Source organism: Mastomys coucha, unplaced genomic scaffold (genome assembly GCF_008632895.1).
Source record: "Mastomys coucha isolate ucsf_1 unplaced genomic scaffold, UCSF_Mcou_1 pScaffold12, whole genome shotgun sequence".
Lineage (NCBI taxonomy): Eukaryota > Metazoa > Chordata > Mammalia > Rodentia > Muridae > Mastomys > Mastomys coucha.
The window spans coordinates 76,171,660-76,188,090 of record NW_022196894.1 but is presented as its reverse complement, the minus strand read 5'-3'; the positions used below and the strand labels follow the sequence as shown (position 1 = coordinate 76,188,090).

The 16,431-nt window shown below is 34.1% G+C and overlaps 1 protein-coding gene across 1 annotated transcript in view; it reads left to right on the top strand.

Moving 5' to 3' along the window:
• Positions 1-16,431, top strand: part of Tmprss15 (transmembrane serine protease 15) — a 117,962-nt gene that overhangs the window by 54,175 nt on the left and 47,356 nt on the right. Inside the window, exons 12-14 of the mRNA XM_031360392.1 lie at positions 4,231-4,336; positions 4,635-4,785; positions 7,862-7,997. Coding sequence (XP_031216252.1) covers positions 4,231-4,336; positions 4,635-4,785; positions 7,862-7,997 — 393 coding nt within the window. The remainder of the gene's footprint in view (positions 1-4,230; positions 4,337-4,634; positions 4,786-7,861; positions 7,998-16,431) is intronic.

Genomic DNA, 16,431 nt, shown 5'->3' with positions numbered 1-16,431 from the left:
ATATATATATATATATTTCATATATACATATATATTTCTTTTAAATATTTCACCTTAGCAAATAAATATACCTTTTAGTATATTTTATGTCCTTTCAAAGTAATATTCTTCTCATTTCTCTTGTCTTTATTGTTGTATTAAATTTTAGAAAAATTTGGAAACTTATAGTACTTTAAAAGGCTGAATTTAGGCCAGTCTTTATATTAAAACTCTTAGTAATATTTGTCTAGTAGATTCAGTTATCTCATGCACACACTAAGGCCCCAGAAACCACTCAAGTCAGACTATATTCTTTTTGAAAGAGACCGACAATTTTCTAAGAAGCCAGAACCACTGTCTCAGGCTCTGCTGTAAGCACCAGCATCAGTGCATGCCCAGAATTTAAAGCCTTAATTGGGGTGTTGACAGGAGAGAGTTTGAATTCAGTTCCTGGAGAGACAAACAGAAAAAGGGACAGAAGGAAGTTGTAAGAAAAAAATGTAATGGCTCCCAAAAAAAATTCACTGTGTGCTTGAACTAGCAATCTTTATTCAACTTTCTGACTTTAAGGTTGCTTTCAAGGGATCTGAAATGATTTCAAGAAAATTAAAATTTTTCTTAAAAGAAAAATTTTTAACCAAGGCAACCTCATGTGGTTACATAAAATATCTAGTGAGTCATTCCTTCATTATAGGACTCTAATAAATGTGAAAGCAAGTCAAATTGGTGGAACAAGGGTAGATTCAACAGCATTTACAAATACCAAATAGAAAATACAAAAGTCAACAAGATACTTCTCATGTCCCCATGTTCATCAAGCTTAGCAAGAATGTAGTGCAGACTGACAGAGGTACCTTCATCAAGAAACTGTTCACCAGGCAAAAATAACATCCTGAACTAGATTCCCCAGCACCTTGGTAAAAAGCCTTACCAGGCAGTATGCAATTGCAGTCCCATAGAATGATGACAGAGGAGAGAAACAGGATTCCTTGGGCTGCCTGGGCAGCAAGAATAGCCAAACCATGAATCCTGGGCCAGTGAAAGCCCCTGTATCAAAAATAATGGAAGATCTCCAAAAGTTTGACACTAAGATCATCCCTTGGCCTGCATAATCATATGCATTTGTGTACAAACAGGTGAGCCTGCACAAACACTTACACAATCGTGCACATATGCACAAATATCTATGAAGAATATAATATAATAAAAATGGCCTATTTCACTTAGGAAAAAGAGAATGAACAGCCCACCATACAAAGTATCATCAGAAAATATATTTTTGAGAATTCAAATACTATGGTCACTTGTATCAAGCAGGCTTTTTTAAGGAACATAGTTAAATTTTCTACAAATAAAAGTCCATTATTTTAAGTACAGTATTTTAAGTCAGAATAGTTGAAAGAGGAGACTATGGCCAAAAGATTGTAGAGGATCTAAAATGTCCTCAAATTTGTGTGTACTTTGAAGTACAAAGAGCATCAGAACTTAAAGAATTGATTTGCATTTAATAGAGAACTTATGATTAGGGCTAAAAGTTATGGCTGCCATATTAAAGAGGCTTCAACAGAATGAATCTGTATTTGTTTAGATAGAAGACCTTGCATAAAGAACTGATCAGGTTACATCTCAGGAAGCATCATTAAGCATTGATATAGTAATTTTTCTGATGCAGAATTCCTGATTTATAGAACAACTTAGAGGAAGGAGCTACAACTGTTCTAATTAACTTGTATGTTGCTTTGACAAAACATTGATTAAAACAACTTCACAAAGAAAGGGTCTTATTTGCTGTACAGCTGACAGTCCATCATTGATGGAAGCCAAGGCAAGAACTCTCGGAAGGAACCCAGAGGCAAGAACTGAGGCAGAGTGCACAGGGAAGCGAAGCTTAGCTTACAAGTCTGCTTCCTCTGGCTCACTCAGCTGCTTGTTTTCTACAGCCCAGACGCAGTGCCTAGAGACTGCACCACCTACAAAGGCTGGACCTTTCTAGATCAATTAGCAGTAAAAAATATGCTCATAAGCCAATCTGATGGTGGCAATTGCCCAACTAAGGTTCTCTCTTCTTTGGTAACTATTTCTGTCAAGCTCAAAAAGCTTAACCAGCACAAAGTGTGTCATGACTTAGTGTCATCATCCAAAGTGATGGGATTTCTTTCTCCATCTGATGATATACTACAGTTAAATATTGTCTGTCTGATGTCTTCCTCTGAGTGTAAACAGCTGGATGTACAGCTAGTTTAGAGTTCATGTCATGAACGCACAAAAGTTACGTTATAGTATATGCAAATTTCAGAAGGCAGAAAAAATATGTTCAACTGTTGGGAGACTTAAGAAAGACAACGAGCATCCTAGAAATTTCTAAAATCTTTCTTATTCCAGAGACAAAAGGTAGCAACCTGTTGTAGATAAGACATTAATCTTTTAGATTAGAAAAATCTCTTAGGCAAGGAAAAAAAAAAACCTAATCAAGTTAAAGTGAAATGTAATCCCTTTGAGTATATCTATTGCATCCTGTTTGTGTGATCAATATCAAAATGTCATAGATAATGTTAAAGAATAATTGGGGGAGTGGCCTAAATTTAATATAAATTATGTACTTCTATAATTTCATAAGGAATTTATTTTATCTTTTGTTAGCTGAATAATTTATCTAACTTAGGTAATAATTTAGTAATAGTATATTATTTTATATATAACAATATCTGTAGCTGCACAATGACATTAATTTATTTGTGTAAAATATAAAGGGTACTATGATTTCCATAATTAATCTTGTTTTATGAAGACATGAAGTAATGTATTGACTGTATGATCAGTTCTAACCCTATTATCACTAGAAGCAGGAGTAATAGACTTAATGTATTTTGAATTATACCTAGTAGACTGCAGTGTGAACATGACTGAACAGAAAGAGAAACATGATGTGTGCTTCGATTATACAACTACCAGCTAACTAGAAATACTTCTGAGTAGTTAGATCTAGTAGTCTAACTAGTAAAATAAGAATGTCTGTCTTAGCATGCCTTAAACATGCAAAACCAAGATGAATCTTAGATGAACCTGGATATGGACAGCTAGCCATCACATGCAGGGACTTCTGCTGATCTCAAGCTTATCCTTTACATAAATTTGAATGAGTGAGCAAAGATTTGAGTAAAGTATCCATAAAATATCATGACATACATAGAAATGTGAACAAGATGGAACTAGCATGACCAGTTAAATAAATTTACTTCATCTTACATTTTGTAATATGAATCCAATGTATGTGTATAGATTACATCTGTAAGTTATTTGACCACAATTTCACCTTGATAGAACCCTCATTTATTCTGAATAACTTCTGTCTCATTAGTCTAAATATGTGTTTATAAGCAGCTCGACTTCTATTTCTCTTGTCTTATTCTTACTCTGCATCTTACAAATGAATTAGTTCACATTTTATATACAACATTGCCTATACTTTTCTGTTGAAAGGCATGGGAGAGAAGACACTGATCATAAGCAAACACATTTGAGCACTTCATAAAATAATGCATGGCAATCACATTCTGTTAGTCCAACGTTTCATTTGCTTTTATCATGGTTTGCTGCATGATTCCTGCTTCTGTTTTAATATATGAGTGGCAAACTAAGAAGGAAGTAAATTCCCCAAAGAGAATGGTCAAGATATTCTCCCTAATCATACTTCATACACTTGGGATGGCTCAAATCACTGGCTGAAATAATGAATTCTAGACCAGAAATCACTTACACAGTGTCTTAGGCTATTTCAAAAGATTTTATGTAGATTCACATGCTACTTGCTCTTCTGTGATCTGATTAGTTATCATTCAAAGAAACATGGAAATATGAAACCCTTATAAAATCAGGTTCCTTCTTATGTAAAGATATGAAGTGTAGTCAATGGGATATAAAATTATTGTTCCTTCACTGCTTAGCCCTTTCATCAAATGTTGTTAAGTAATTGTGTATGCCATGATTCAACCAATCAGAATATCTAAATAAAGTCAGCCATGGGCTGATTACCTGTAAAACTGTGAATTCATCAAGATGCATAGAAAATTAAAATTAATGATGGAAGTCCAGAATTGAGTGATTTTCATAAACAATTTATTATGTCAGAATCAACCATTCGGACACAAGCTTAGTATCTCATACAGAGTACAAAAAAATGAATGTCCTAATGTTTCATTTTTATATGTTTCTGTCCTTTAAACAAGTAAAAGTTCTTGTTCATTTTTACAGGATTTTACATTTCTACACCAACTGAACAAGGATGGAGAAGCGAAAGAGTGGGCCTTTCAAGCCTCTCTTTAGACCTCACTTCAGAGCCTGTCTGCCTTCATTTCTGGTATGTTTCCAGTCAGTCCCTTAGCTTTTGGTAGAAAAAACTTAAATGGGTAGGTAGCAAGGCTTTTGTTAGGGGAGCAGGCTCAGATTTCACTAAGATTTTGGCTAAAGTTTTAGTTAACGCATAATTTTTTTTTAATTGATAGAAGAGCAAAGTGTTAGTAGGACACAAACTCTCTGCCCGAGAAACACCCAAAGAAAACAAGGGTTTTTTAAGTACCAGAAAAGATGTAAAAAGAACTAGATAAATGTATTCCAAATATTGGGAATCTAAATATCTTTGCTTATACCCAAACCAGGTACTACATGTGTTGTGAAAATGTCTACAAGTTAAACATTCATATCAGCAGTGCTGAAACCACAGACAAGATAGTTTTTGAAAGGAAAGGAAACTATGGGAGGAACTGGAATTATGGTCAAGTCACATTAAATGAAACAGGAGAATTTAAGGTTGGCAAAAATACCTTGTAATTTCTGTTTGTATTTCTTGTATTTGTGTAAAAGTGTGAGTATACTTTACAATGATAAGTTAAAGTATTTTGTGGAGAAAAGTTAGTAACTTTCTTCATTTTCTAATCTACTTTATTTGTTCTTTTAGGACATTTCTGTTTAATTTTCTCTTCTATGGAATAATTTTCCATATTAACATTCCACTTATAGTGGTCCATGAAATCCATAGGAATGGAGGCAACTCATCTCCTTCCACGAAGCTTTCTACTATGCTGCCTTATGGGGACTTTGAATAGTTCACAAACTCCACCTAGTTCAACTCTACTCACTCTAGATAATTACCTTTTCCTGGTAGAAAATCCATGCCCATAAATATCCACCAAACTGACCCTACTCTGATTTAATCTCTGTAGATTTCCTTTAGAAGGAAATTCTATGAGCCGTATCATTGGGAAGTCTCTGATCATTTATTCTGCATTAAGTTGAAATAATTTTTCCAGATAAGAACTTAATGTCTTCATTTCCTGAGGGTTGGCGCAATTAAAATATAGGATATTGTAGCCCTATTAGTTTGACTAAATTAACAAGATTTTAATTGAGTAATTTGAAACAAGTCAGTATCCCTTTCAGGGGATGTATGTTTGAACAGACAATGTTATCGCCAGAAACATAGATTCTCCCCTATGACATAGAGCAGTTCTCAACTTTCTTAATGCAGCTATTCTGTTCCTTATGTTGTGGTAACCTCAACCATAAACTTATTCTTTTGCTACTTCAGAACTGTCATTTTATTACTGCTATGAATATTTATGTACCTATCTAATATGCAGGATATCAAATATGTGATCCTTGTGAAAAGGTCATTTTACCCCCAAAGGGCTTGTGATCCACAAGTTTAAAACTACTGTCATACATTATGGGAGCCATAATCAGTGACCCTAGTTTGTATTTTTCATCATACTTTCCTTTATTATTTTATTCTAGTCTTCTTTCTGAACTTCTTTGATTTTGTTTGTTCTCTGATAATTCAAATAAATAAAGTAAAATGTCAAACTGAAAAAATATGAATGGAATGAGGAAATTAATGAGTAAATTAATATTTCTTCAGGTGATCCTGGACACTGAGGGTCTTTCCTAAGCTTCTAAGGATCAAATATCTTTGAACTTAGCTCACCAAGCAGAAAGGCATTGCCAAATCTCACATGCATAGTAATGATTGTTCATTCATGATTTAGTTCCCGTGGTATAGTTAAATGCAGTTCTAAAGCAGTGTATGTAAATTGAATGTAAAAAATGTGTAACTTTAAAAATAATCCCCATCCAGGTAGTGAGTGTGCACACATCTTTAATGTCAACACTCAGGAGGTAGAGGTAGGTTGATCTCTTTGAGTTTGAGGCCAACCTAGTCCACATAGTCAGTTCCAGTACAAGAAGGGCTACATTTTTTTTCCTTTCTCAGAAAAAAAAAATCTCATAACACAAAATTTTTCATAACATATTGTTATAATTATATTGTATAACACTAAGTCAGTAATCTTGGGGATATACAAATTAAAATCTAATCACTCAAGCTGGGGAAGCAATGACAGACCAAAGTAAAGTTAATAGCAAGGTCTAACTTGGTGAACCAATGAGAATATGGGTGAAGGGTTACATAGAGGAGCAGAAATACCTCAAAGACAGCTGCATCACCAAAGTATACATAATCATTCACAAAAGCTGGAAACTTGAAACTAACTCTTCACAAGTTGGAAAGTGCCTTTTCCAGGCAGCTCAGCTGGTCCAATCCTCTGCAGGTAGCTCTACCTGTCTGAGGATGCCTTTCAACAGCTTGTCCTACTTATAAAACCTTGGAAAGGGCAGACCTAGTGAACCTCACCAGTTCTAAGGAATCCTTCAATCTATTGGGTGACCTGATTCCTGAATTTAAAAGAACTTCCCTGAATGTTTTGCCTTCTTTTAGAATACCCTGAGTTTTAAGGAGTTTCTTTGCAAGGTGGAGAAAATTTTTTCACAAAAGATCTGTTCGAATACATTATGTTACTGTTGTCAATCCACATTGTGCCAAAGTTAGAAATAATACCTCTTCATAGGTAAAATAGTATAAATCTTATCGGGGGTCATCATGAGTTTTAGCACTACTGGGAATTTCAGGCATATAGTGGGTTCTACAAGGTATTATTCTCTATATGAGAATATTAATTCACTTTTTGGTTGTGCCATTATATTGGGAAGTTGTGGACAATTTACTGTTAATGTCTTTGAATCTTGAGTTTTCTCTTATGGGAAAGGGAAAGATTCACACTTATTTAGAATAGTGTCTGGTAAAAGAACTGTAAAATTAATGAGCAAATGAATGAACTGAGGAATATGTAATATTTAAAAAAAAACAAATAATTTATGTATATCATGTGCCTAGTACAGCAAGCACCAGGCAACAAGTATTATGTAAATTACATTCTTATTCTACTCAAAATAGGTTCAGGGCAATATAGTTGAAAACAGCTACATCTCTGAGAACCTGCTGGTGTGCCTGTGGCCCCAGGAGCTGTGAGTAAGTCTGTTTGTGCACAGCTTAGTACCATGAGTGAACTATAGCCAGTACTAAATGATCCTGAATGCTTATACTACTCTAGTCATTTCTTCTTGTGTATTTTTTTCTAATTAAATGATCTAGTCACATTCTCTTCAGGACTGGTATATATTATGAAGAAAAACAGATATCAGGATTTTTGTCATCATTGGTAGGAGGTTTATCTTTGCTTCCAAATCTTGTATAGGTTTTACTAAGTTAACTAAAGCATGATAAAATCAGAAGAAAGAGTGATAAATCATAAAGCTATAATCTAACTCAAAAGAAAGACATGTATGGATATTTTGCCAAGATTTATATGTGATAGGAAAGTGGAGTGCCTCAAAAGAATGTATAACGGATGGTTTATCAATATTTCAATGTGGATTGTTTTATTATGCATCATGTGTGCATGTGATACTGATTCCCCAGTGCTATTGAACCATAAGAAAAAGTCAGAAATTATTAGAGTGGATTAATATTATATCCCTCTCTGAATTTCAGGTTGTATTCAATGCTTTCAGAAACCGAGGTTGCAGTACAATAGCCCTGGATGATATAAGCCTAACAAATGGAGTTTGTAGTGAGAGTCCTTATCCAGAACCAACCTTGGTTCCCACCCCTCCACCAGAGCTTCCTAGTAAGTAACTTCCTAATATCACATGAAATTAAAAATCCACAGTACTATTATATACATCTCCTGATGCTTTTGTCATATTCTTTTTAAAAGTAAACAACTTTATTATAATGCCTGAATTCACCAAATTCACCATACACAAATTTACTTATATTACTTTCTGAAATGCATATACATAAGATATCTTCGTGATGTTATATCCATTTCCTGATTTAAGAGTTATTTATTGAGTCTCTACTTTGTCAGGCATGCTTTTAGGTGCTAGAGAAGACAGACAATTAAAGTCCAAATACTAATAAAACTTGTCTTCCAATGAGGAAGATTGCCAACAGCAAGCAAACAGGTTAGTATGCAATAGTTTAGATGACACGAAATGCTACAAGAAAAGAGGAGAGGGGAGATCTGGTTTAGAATCATGAGATAGCATAGAAGAGCTAATGGACAAAAAGGATGTGTGTCACACTGACAGTGAGAATAGAAGTGTCAGTTTCATGTGTTCCAAGGTAAGATTATTTCTTATATTTCATTAGTAATTGTAATAACTGAAATCTAAGTGTATCTTTAGAAGTATTACTTCTGATGTTAATAATGTCTATCTGACTTTCTGTATTTTACCCTATTATGGTGAAATTTTATTATTTTACCCTTCTTTGCTAGTTAATTGTTTCAGACTTATTTTATAGTCAAGAACACCAGCATTCTGTCATTTCCACTGGTGGTGATACAATTATGCTTCCTGCTTCTCATTGTAATTTGTACACTTAGTAAACCAGTTCAGTATCTTCAATTCTTTTTCTGTTTACCAGAAAACTAAGTATCTATGTATGTGCATTATGGGACAGGAAAATCACAGCGAGAAGCCCAATTTTTGTAGTGTATTAAGACTGTAGTTTGGAAAATAGTTATTAAATGCTTTATACTTATACTCTAGAGAGTATAACATGTTGTGTTAGTTAAGGTTTCTTTATATATTTTTTGTTAAATTAATTTATTTTTACACTGCATATTCCATTTCCAGCATCCCATCCCCAATCCACCCTCTGACTGCTTCACATCCAACACCTCCTTCCCACCCCACCCCCATCTCCACGTGGAGGCTCCCACTCCCCACCTCTCCTGACCTCTAAACTCCCTGGGACCTCCAATCTCTTGAGGGTTAGGTGCATCATCTCTGAATGAATATAGTCCTGGAAGTCCTGTACTATATGTGTGTTGGGGGCCTCACATTCTTTTGATGTCTAAAATAGTTTTTGAAATAAGCATTTTCTTTGGAACCAAACTTCAAAGTAATACAAATATGGATGCAAGAATTTGGGCTTGGTGGCACTGGAAGATAGTAGTCTTATTTTTATTCTGTGTGGGTCCTCTATAGTTATAGTATATGACATCTTATACAAAATTTTACGTTCAAAAGTCTTAGAATCACTACTGTTTTGATGAGTATTTCCTATAGGCTAAATGTTCTTTGATGGTTTAAGAGGACAAATTTCTTCTGTCAGTGTGCCCCTTATTAATCAGTAAATAGTCCAATCCCTTCTACATTTTCATAGAAATGTCTCAGTTGCTGCATGCTTAAGACATTAGCCAAGTTACATTACTTAAAATATAAGTAACATAAGTATAAGTATAAGTGATGAGATAACACATTATATAGTATCATATGTAAAATAAATGATCACAACATGGTTGCCCATGCTAAAATCTGTATTATGTATAATATCATCATATCTATTCTAGTCAGTAATAAAAACAACAACAAAATACCACAGTATTTCAATATACAAAAGTCTGACATCCACACACATTTTAACATGGGGAAAGCTATTAGAACAACCCATCAGATTTTAAGACATAAATTTAAAATTTGCCCAGAGTATATTTGTTCTACTTTCCAAGTGGTTCAGTTTGAGGCAATGTTTAACAAAGCATAAAATGTTAATTACCACCCAATGCATTCTGAACAATTTCTTTCTAATGCCCTTTGCTGTTGGGTCAATGGAAGTCCTATTTTTAAAGAGCTATTCAGATTCCAAATCACTGATTTGTTTAAGGAAAAATAAAAGGAAATCATGGTTGACTTACTAAAACATTTCACTCTTTACACAGCAGTTAAATAAGAAAAACTCAGACAAGGGAAGGAATAATAAAGCTCTATGCCCACTCCACTCCTGAAATTATTGTTGGGTATAATTTTTCAGACATTCACAACTCCAGGGATCCTTCTATTATGTGATTTTAGTCTGTGCTTCATCAACTCCAGGATGGCCTTTGTAATGGTGACTCAATTAATTTCAATATGGAGACTCTACTGAGAGAAATTTATAAAAGCTAATATTCTATTGTACAAATATCATACTGATTTGAAAAACAATCCTGAAACTCTGTGATGAAGTATAGTAAGTGTAAAAAGACACTTTCTCCACTGCTGGCCCTGGTTGATTTCAGGAATTCTTGACTAATTAAGAAAAAAGTAGCTTTAGCTATTTTAATATTCACTACTTTTAAGATCTTTTACTATTGTATCCTGATTTAAGCCACTTTTCATTTCTTAACACACAGTAAGTTTCCATTTAGTAAACAACCATGTGAAAGTCAACCTGCATTCATGTAGTCTGAGCTTCTTCCTGCAGATCAGTGATCTATGGTATTTGTTTAATTTAATAGTTAACCCCTAGTATACACAGATACTAATTTCATTCATAGAATCTCTCATCAAGGACCATTTTCCTATTCTGTATTGTTTTCATCAGTCTATCTTCTTAAAACTCACCCACTTACTGGAATCATTGGTTACATTTTTAAAGAGCAAATAAAATTTGATTTTCATGAATAAACATTTAAACCAATGCATAAAACTCTTTATGTTATAGTTATAATAATGTATTAAAAATATTAATTTGTATACATTAAACTTTTAATTCTCAGAGCAGATTTAATTTTGGATACTAATAGAAACTTCTTAACATGTTCTATATAATATGAAAAGATTTATTATATTTTACTAAGATAATAGATAATTGAGAATATTGAAATTTACTTCACATAAATTCAATGTGATTTATTATTTCTCAAGTTTATCTATTTCCTATAATAGATAGTTAGAATAAATAGTCATAAAAGACTATCAATCACAAGCCTATTAGTAATTGAAAGTATGTCTTCATCTCTTATCTTATTTTCTTCCTCATGTGTTTAATTCAAACTCTCTTACTGTTAGTGAAAGTTAACTTTCCCCTTCGTCTCCTCCTGGACACACCTCCAAATGGACACATACCTTATAAGTGTTGGGCTTAAGCAGAGGTTACCAATAGAGTCCCTCAAGAACAGACTCCTTCTTTAAAAACTAATTTGGAGAACGCTACAGAAAACACATTGTGATAATGAAAGTCCCTATGGCATAATATGAAATGAATCAAAATTCAAAAATTTGAAAGAACAGAAATAGGACTATTAAAATATGAGAATTTAATACTGCTAACAGAAAGACACTTCCAGGCTAGTTACTGGGTATGTGGGCTGTGATTACATATTATTTTCATTGGGTATGTGGGTGGTGATTACATATTAGCACAGCCTGACCGAAATTTCTAGATTCACATATCATGAGTCTATGGCACTTCTCCTAGGAATCATGTGCTACACTCATACTGCAGGAACACCTTCATTAAAATGAGTTGTGCTGTACTATCTACAATGCCATAAAATAGTTTCCAAATTGCTAACAGTCATTAAAACAGAGCCAGTCACTGAAGCAACTTTCATCCAAAGATTAAAGGAATCTTGATCAGTTATTTAACAAGAAATTATACTTTGAATATCTTTTTTAAATGGGCATCTTAAGCACATTGAAGAAATGACTTTCCCAAGATTTATTTCTGTTGCAGATTAAATGCTAAGTTATCCACCTGCCTTATTAGGCTTAACAGTTACAACTGACATAATTTTACTTCTGGTTATAGGATTATTAAAGTGTTATCTATTCATGTTTCTCACATAGTACACTTTTAAGTTTCATTTATATAAAACTTTAAACTTAAAATATTATCTATGTTAATAGTAGTGTTTGATTTAGAAATTTTCTGTTTTTAAATAAAAAATGGAAAAAATTGTAATGTGCACATGAAAACACACTTGTGCATAAATCAACTACATGTAAACCTATACATACATGCATACATATTCATACATGCAATACATACATAAATATTGACAATGCACACATATAAAACACATTTATGTATGAAAAATAAACACCAAATCATATGCATTCACATGTGCACATGCACACAGATACACATATATGCAAAAAATCACAAACAGGGTCACATGCACGTACCATGTATTCATAGAAACACAGATGTATGCACATACTCAACCACTGATAGACACACAAAGGCACACATACTAGCTATACATATACACACACATACATACCTATGAATACACAGAACTACACATATTCACACACACTACATGCACACATGTATTCAGGCACATAGAAACACATGTAGAACTACACTCAAATGAACACAAACAAATATGCACATTCATACACTATACATACACTCACATACATACATTCATGCTTACATATGCACACATACAAACTGAAGCACAATGGTACATTTGCAAACATAAATATACACTCATATACACACATATTCATATGCATATGAACTTCACAGGTAAGTACACTTATAATTTAAACAAAAGCACACAATCACATTCATAAATATATAACGTAGACACTTAAGTTGCACACATTTCTAGATACCCACTAACACAATCGTACACTCATAAAGACATAAACACTCTCACGTGCATACAGACAAATACACTTATGTACAAATGCATACAAATCTATACTATAAACATTCACATGAATACACATATATGCAAAGACACAGGTGTAAAGGACCAATCTCAGCTAGGTCCAGGTCCTGAGGCATGGCAAGTTTGAGAGCAGCTAGAACAAACACCATGAAGTCAAATCATGGGTCCAAGCTGGCACCCTATATCCTGCTCAAGAGTTTTCCAAATTGCTTTCTCTTTGTTCTTCTTTCTCTTGGGTGCTTTATTTCCAGATAGCTCTCTCTCTATGTTCTGCATGAGACATTTCTCCAAGCAGTGTTCTCTTACTATTCTAAAAAAATTGTCTGAATACCTCATCTCTTACAGTTCATAAGCCTAGACTTTTATTTTACATATCAATCCAGATTCCCTTTTGTGAATCCACATCCCATGACCCAGCCTCTTGACTCTTAGGAGACAGCAAGCACATATTTATTTTTTAACATTGCAAATTAATTCAGAAATCTGTCTCCCTTTGTTAAGCACAGACAATTATCTAGGTGTTTTTGGACATTAAGATTCATGAAACCCCTCATCTAATTCATATTACATCCTTACATTTTACATAGCTGAATAATTATATATATATATTATTGGATATTGTATTTACTTACATTTCAAATCTTATCCCCTTTTCAAGTTTCCCCTCCAGAAACTCCTTATCCCATCCCCTTCCCTTCCCCCAGCTCACCAAACCTGCTTCCCTGTCCTGGCATTCCCCTATACTGGGGCATCGAGCCTTCACAGGACTAAGGGCCTCTCCTCCCATTGATGCCTGACAAGGCCATCCTCTGCTACATATGTGGCTGGAGCCATGGGTCCCTCCATGTGTACTTTTCGGTTGATGGTTTAATTCCTGGGAGCTCTGGGGGGTCTGGATGGTTAATATTGTTCTTCCTATGGGATTGCAAACCCTTCAGTTCCTTCAGTCCTTTCTCTAACTCCTCCATTGGAAACCCTGTGCTCAGTCCAAGAGTTGGCTATGAGAATCCACCTCTGTATTTGTCAGGCTCTGGCAGAGCCTCTCATGAAGCAGCTATATCAAGCTCGTGTTAGGAAGCACTTCTTTGCATCAACTATAGTATTTGAGTTTGTTGACTGCATATAGAATAGATCCCCAGGTGGGGCAGTCTCTGGATGGCCTTTCCTTCAGTTTCTGCTTCACACTTTGTCTCCTTATTTCCTCCCTTGAGTATTTTGTTCCCCTTCTAAGAAGGACTGAAGCATCCACACTTTGTTCTTCCTTCTTGAACTTCATGTGGTCTGTGAATTGTATCTTGGATATTCTGAGCTTTTGGACTAATATCCACTTATCAGTGAGAGCATACTATGTGTGTTCTTTTGTGAATGGTTACCTCACTCAGGATGATATATTCTACCCATCCATTTGCCTAAGAATTTCAATACCCATTCTTCTGCATATATTTTTTGAACTCATGTTTTTAGAGTTCTTTGCCATAGCTTTAAGGGTTGTCCCGAAGATCTCAGCATTTTCCATTTTACTGAAACTTTAACCACACCCCCTAACCCACGACTCTTGCTGTCTCTGATTATCATGGGGTCATTAACATTAACTGAAAGGACCCTCCTTAAAGGAGGAATCTAAAAATATGTACATTATTGTACAAACAAGCCTTATGCCTACAGCGGCCATGACAATCCTGGAGGCCCATGACCTTTTGGCCCTGATCCAAGGGCAGGAAGCATATAAGCTGTTTCAGATTTGTTTTTAATAAATAAAATAAAATACGCTGAGAGTATTGGAATTTTAACATATCTAATTGTAGTCAGAACTAGAAAATTCATCATAACTAGACAGATTTCTAATAAATTTTAACTAAACTCTAGGAATCTCAATTAACTCTTGTAAAACATTGAGTAACAGAGTAAGTTGAGTAACCAGAACAAAAAACTAAAACTTGCTGTCTTGTTGTGTTTGGAGGTGGGGGGAGGTTTGTATACAGGCTTTCATTTAACGTAGGGTGGCCTTGAATTTCAAATACACCTGCTTTCATGTTCTAAGGCCTGGCATTACATGTGTTCACCAGCATGCTTTGCCTCGGAAAAGTCATTAAACAGGAGGAAAAAATGTCATTCTTCACTTCCTAGCTAACATATATGTCCACATTTAATGACATTTCTACCCAGTATCTTAAGAATAAAGGATTTTTAAAATAATAGGAAAGTCCAGATTGCAAGATCAGTGACTCACCAGCACTGGTCATTCTAGGATGGGGACAGGGAAGAGATTTGCTCTATCATAAATACCCATGCTTTCCTGCAGCTAATATTTTCTCCCTTTTGTTTTGCACAATATTTCTCTTGATCAAATAAATATGCAAAATATTTTCCCTTGATTTTTCCGAAAACACTATTATAATCTCTTTTTCTTATTTTATTTTTAAACTTTTATTGCATTATGATTAGAAAAGTTACATGATTTCAATTTATCTGAATTTGTTAACATTTAAAAACATATTTTAATTAAATAGAACTGAATCACATTCTTGTTCCCATTTTGTACCACCGCTCCTCCTATATACCTCCCTTCAGTACGTACAATATCTTTTTTGTTGTATTTCTTAAAATTTATAAAATATTATAACAATAAAAATAAGTATTATAAAAGTTGTTTGATATAAAACCACAATCGATTTAACAGTCTTATGTAGATGCTCGTCTACAGCAATAGTGAAAAAACCTTTTTTCTCAATATAAATTTTAAATAACTCCAAACATATTATACTTGTATACTTAAAAATAATACATCACTACTAGTATTTTCTTAAATGAACATGAATATATAAAGTCTTTTTGTTTGTTTTGTATTTAGTAGAGTTTAAAATATTGTCTCTTACTGTGGTAAAAGTACAAAATAAGAACAATTTTTTGACAATTGGGTTTCATTGTAATAAGGCTGTATTTCAATGACCCTCACACACCAAAGGATTTTACCTCCATCGTAGCTAAGCTGAGAGTTGATAGTTCTGCTGCCAAGAAATGAATTGTAGGCTCGATTTTTGGATACAGACTTCCTGCTATGGTCAAACCTATTTGAATTGAGTGAGTGACTTCATTCTCAGCCCACAGAGAACAGGTTACATTCATTTAAGAAATGGTGTAGGTATTAAGATGGTCGATCCATAAAGTCATTCACCAACTGTTTCAATGAACAATGGTTCTGCTTGGAGGGTGGCACAGACATTAGGTGAGGGTAAGAATTTGGTTCATTAGCTGTGATAATTTGGAAAAGCATTCATCTCAGAAAAAGAGTAACTTATAAAGTCCTCTTCTTGAAACTTGATACAAGAGTTACAAATGTCAAACAAAGCATTCAGTCTCACTTTGTTGTTCTCTTTCTTACAAGCCACCTCCCTAGTTAATCGTCTATGTTTCTTTTGGGTATATAAATACATTTGAAATATATAGGCTGTTCTGAAAACCATAGCATAGTGTAAAAATATGAAATAAACAATACTACTAATAGAGAGGCTGAGATAGGAGAAGCAAGATTTGATGACCCTTATGTTGTACACAGCAAGACACTCACAAACAAACAAGCTGACAGTGTATATAGATTGTACAA